We start from the raw sequence: 2,012 nt of genomic DNA, 5'->3' as shown, positions 1-2,012 counted from the left end.
GATGAATTATCTCTGCAGGTTCAACTTGCGCTTATCAGTCTAGTTTGCTGCAAGGAGAATTTAAAAATGGTGATGAGTTATGACACATTAAGGCCAATTTTAAAATAATGAATCCAGCAAGTGTGCGTAAAAATCAATTTAATGTGTCTTTAACTATTTCCCCCCAAAGCGAACTGATCCAGCTGTTAACATCAGGTGCCTGCATGAAACTTTTTAATGAAATATTTGAATTGGTCACATTTGCATAATCGCATCATCCAGAAAGCATCCTCTCCTCTCTCTCTCTTCCTCCCATCCTCTTCTCAATGAATCACTTTTTTTTCTCTCTGTCTCCCGTGCTCATTTTAGCTGTTCTCAGCTGAAAGGTGTTTACATTACACCCCAAGAGACGGTTGGATAGCTTATACATTTATGATTGAAATCTTCAGGGTGAGCATTAAAAACGGTGGTGACGTCAGGAGCAAAGAGCAGTGGCGGTGCGCTAAGAGGCAGATAAGCCACACACAACCTGTGCCGGTGCGCATCTTTTCCAAACTTCTCCAAAAGAACGGACGGAGGGAAATAAAAAAAGAAACACCAGGAGGGAAAGGATAACCAGGTGAGCGATGAATAACAGGTCAGTGAATTTAAACACTAGTCCGGCTCGGGTTGGTGGTGCTGGTGGCGGCTCCGGGACTGTGGATCATGAACTCGTTATTACATCTACTTTCGGGACGCTTCTCTCCGTTGTCTATATAATTGGAGTGTCTGGAAATGTGTATACTCTGGTGGTGATGTGTCACTCGATCCGTTTTGCCACCTCTATGTACATCTCCATCATCAACCTGGCCCTGGCGGACCTGCTCTACCTCTCCACCATCCCCTTCGTGGTGTCCACATACTTCTTAAAGGACTGGTACTTCGGTGATGTGGGATGCCGCATCCTCCTCAGCTTGGATCTCCTCACCATGCACGCCAGCATCTTCACCCTCACTGTCATGTGCACGGAGCGCTACCTGGCCGTGACTAAGCCGTTGGATACGGTGAGACGCTCCAAGAGTTACCGCAAAGCTCTGGCGTGGGGTGTGTGGCTGCTTTCTTTGGTCCTCACCTTGCCAATGATGATAATGGTGGCCCAGACTACCAAAAAATCCCCGGACGGGGGTGTGAAGAGGATGTGCGCACCCACCTGGGCACCCCTGGCTTATAAAGTGTACGTGACCGTCCTGTTTGGCACCAGCATCATGGCACCGGGTCTCATTATCGGATATCTTTATGTCAAGTTAGCCCGCACTTATTTAGAGTCCCAGCGCAACTCTGTGATCAGCAACGGCGGCAAGCGCTCACCAAAGCAGAAAGTGCTGATCATGATTTTCACCATCGTGCTGGTGTTCTGGGCGTGCTTTCTACCCTTCTGGATTTGGCAGCTGTTGCCTCTGTATCACACCAAACCTCTGAGCCTGGCCTCGCAGACTCACACCTGCATCAATTACCTGGTGGCGAGTCTCACATACAGTAACAGCTGCATTAACCCTTTCCTCTACACGCTCCTCACCAAGAATTACAGAGAGTATTTGAAGAACAGGCACAGGAGCTTCTACAGGTACACGTCCTCGTTTAAGCAGCGGCCGCCAAGCCTGTACTCCTGGGGGAAGTCGGCGTCCTCCAGTAACCAGTTTGAGTTCAACTCGGAGACGCTGGTCATGGGCGCTCTGAAGTGACTTAAGTAACCGAGTGATGTGGGAAAAAGAAGAGGAAAGCTTTTGGAACCGCAGTAGGTAGGTGAGTACCTTTCCAAATTACGCACAAGCCGGTGCGTAAAAACTGCGTACTGCTCTGCTGGCCAAAGTCACAAACATAACATCACCTCACTGCTCATTTTGGAGCACAAGACTATTAACAAGCATCACTGCTCTCTGCTCATGCTGAAAGCTTTTCTAGTCAGAGGAAAGCCTACTGTTATTCCAGCCATGCCCGGCCGTTTGGCCATGAGCCCCACTAAGCCCTATTAGCACTCTGACACTTCTTCACCT

At 48.7% G+C, this 2,012-nt stretch overlaps 1 protein-coding gene across 1 annotated transcript; it reads left to right on the top strand.

The window, feature by feature from the left end:
• Window positions 1-605: 605 nt before the first annotated feature.
• LOC134003654 (urotensin-2 receptor) lies at window positions 606-1,700 on the top strand. Its single transcript, XM_062442914.1, has one exon. The coding sequence runs from the start codon at window positions 606-608 to the stop codon at window positions 1,698-1,700; it is 1,095 nt and encodes a 364-aa protein (XP_062298898.1).
• The last annotated feature ends 312 nt before the right edge of the window (window positions 1,701-2,012 follow it).

The sequence above is a fragment of the Scomber scombrus genome, chromosome 21 (assembly GCF_963691925.1).
Source record: "Scomber scombrus chromosome 21, fScoSco1.1, whole genome shotgun sequence".
NCBI lineage: Eukaryota > Metazoa > Chordata > Actinopteri > Scombriformes > Scombridae > Scomber > Scomber scombrus.
Note: the sequence above shows the minus strand (reverse complement) of the source record. Positions and strands in the feature narration are given on the sequence as shown.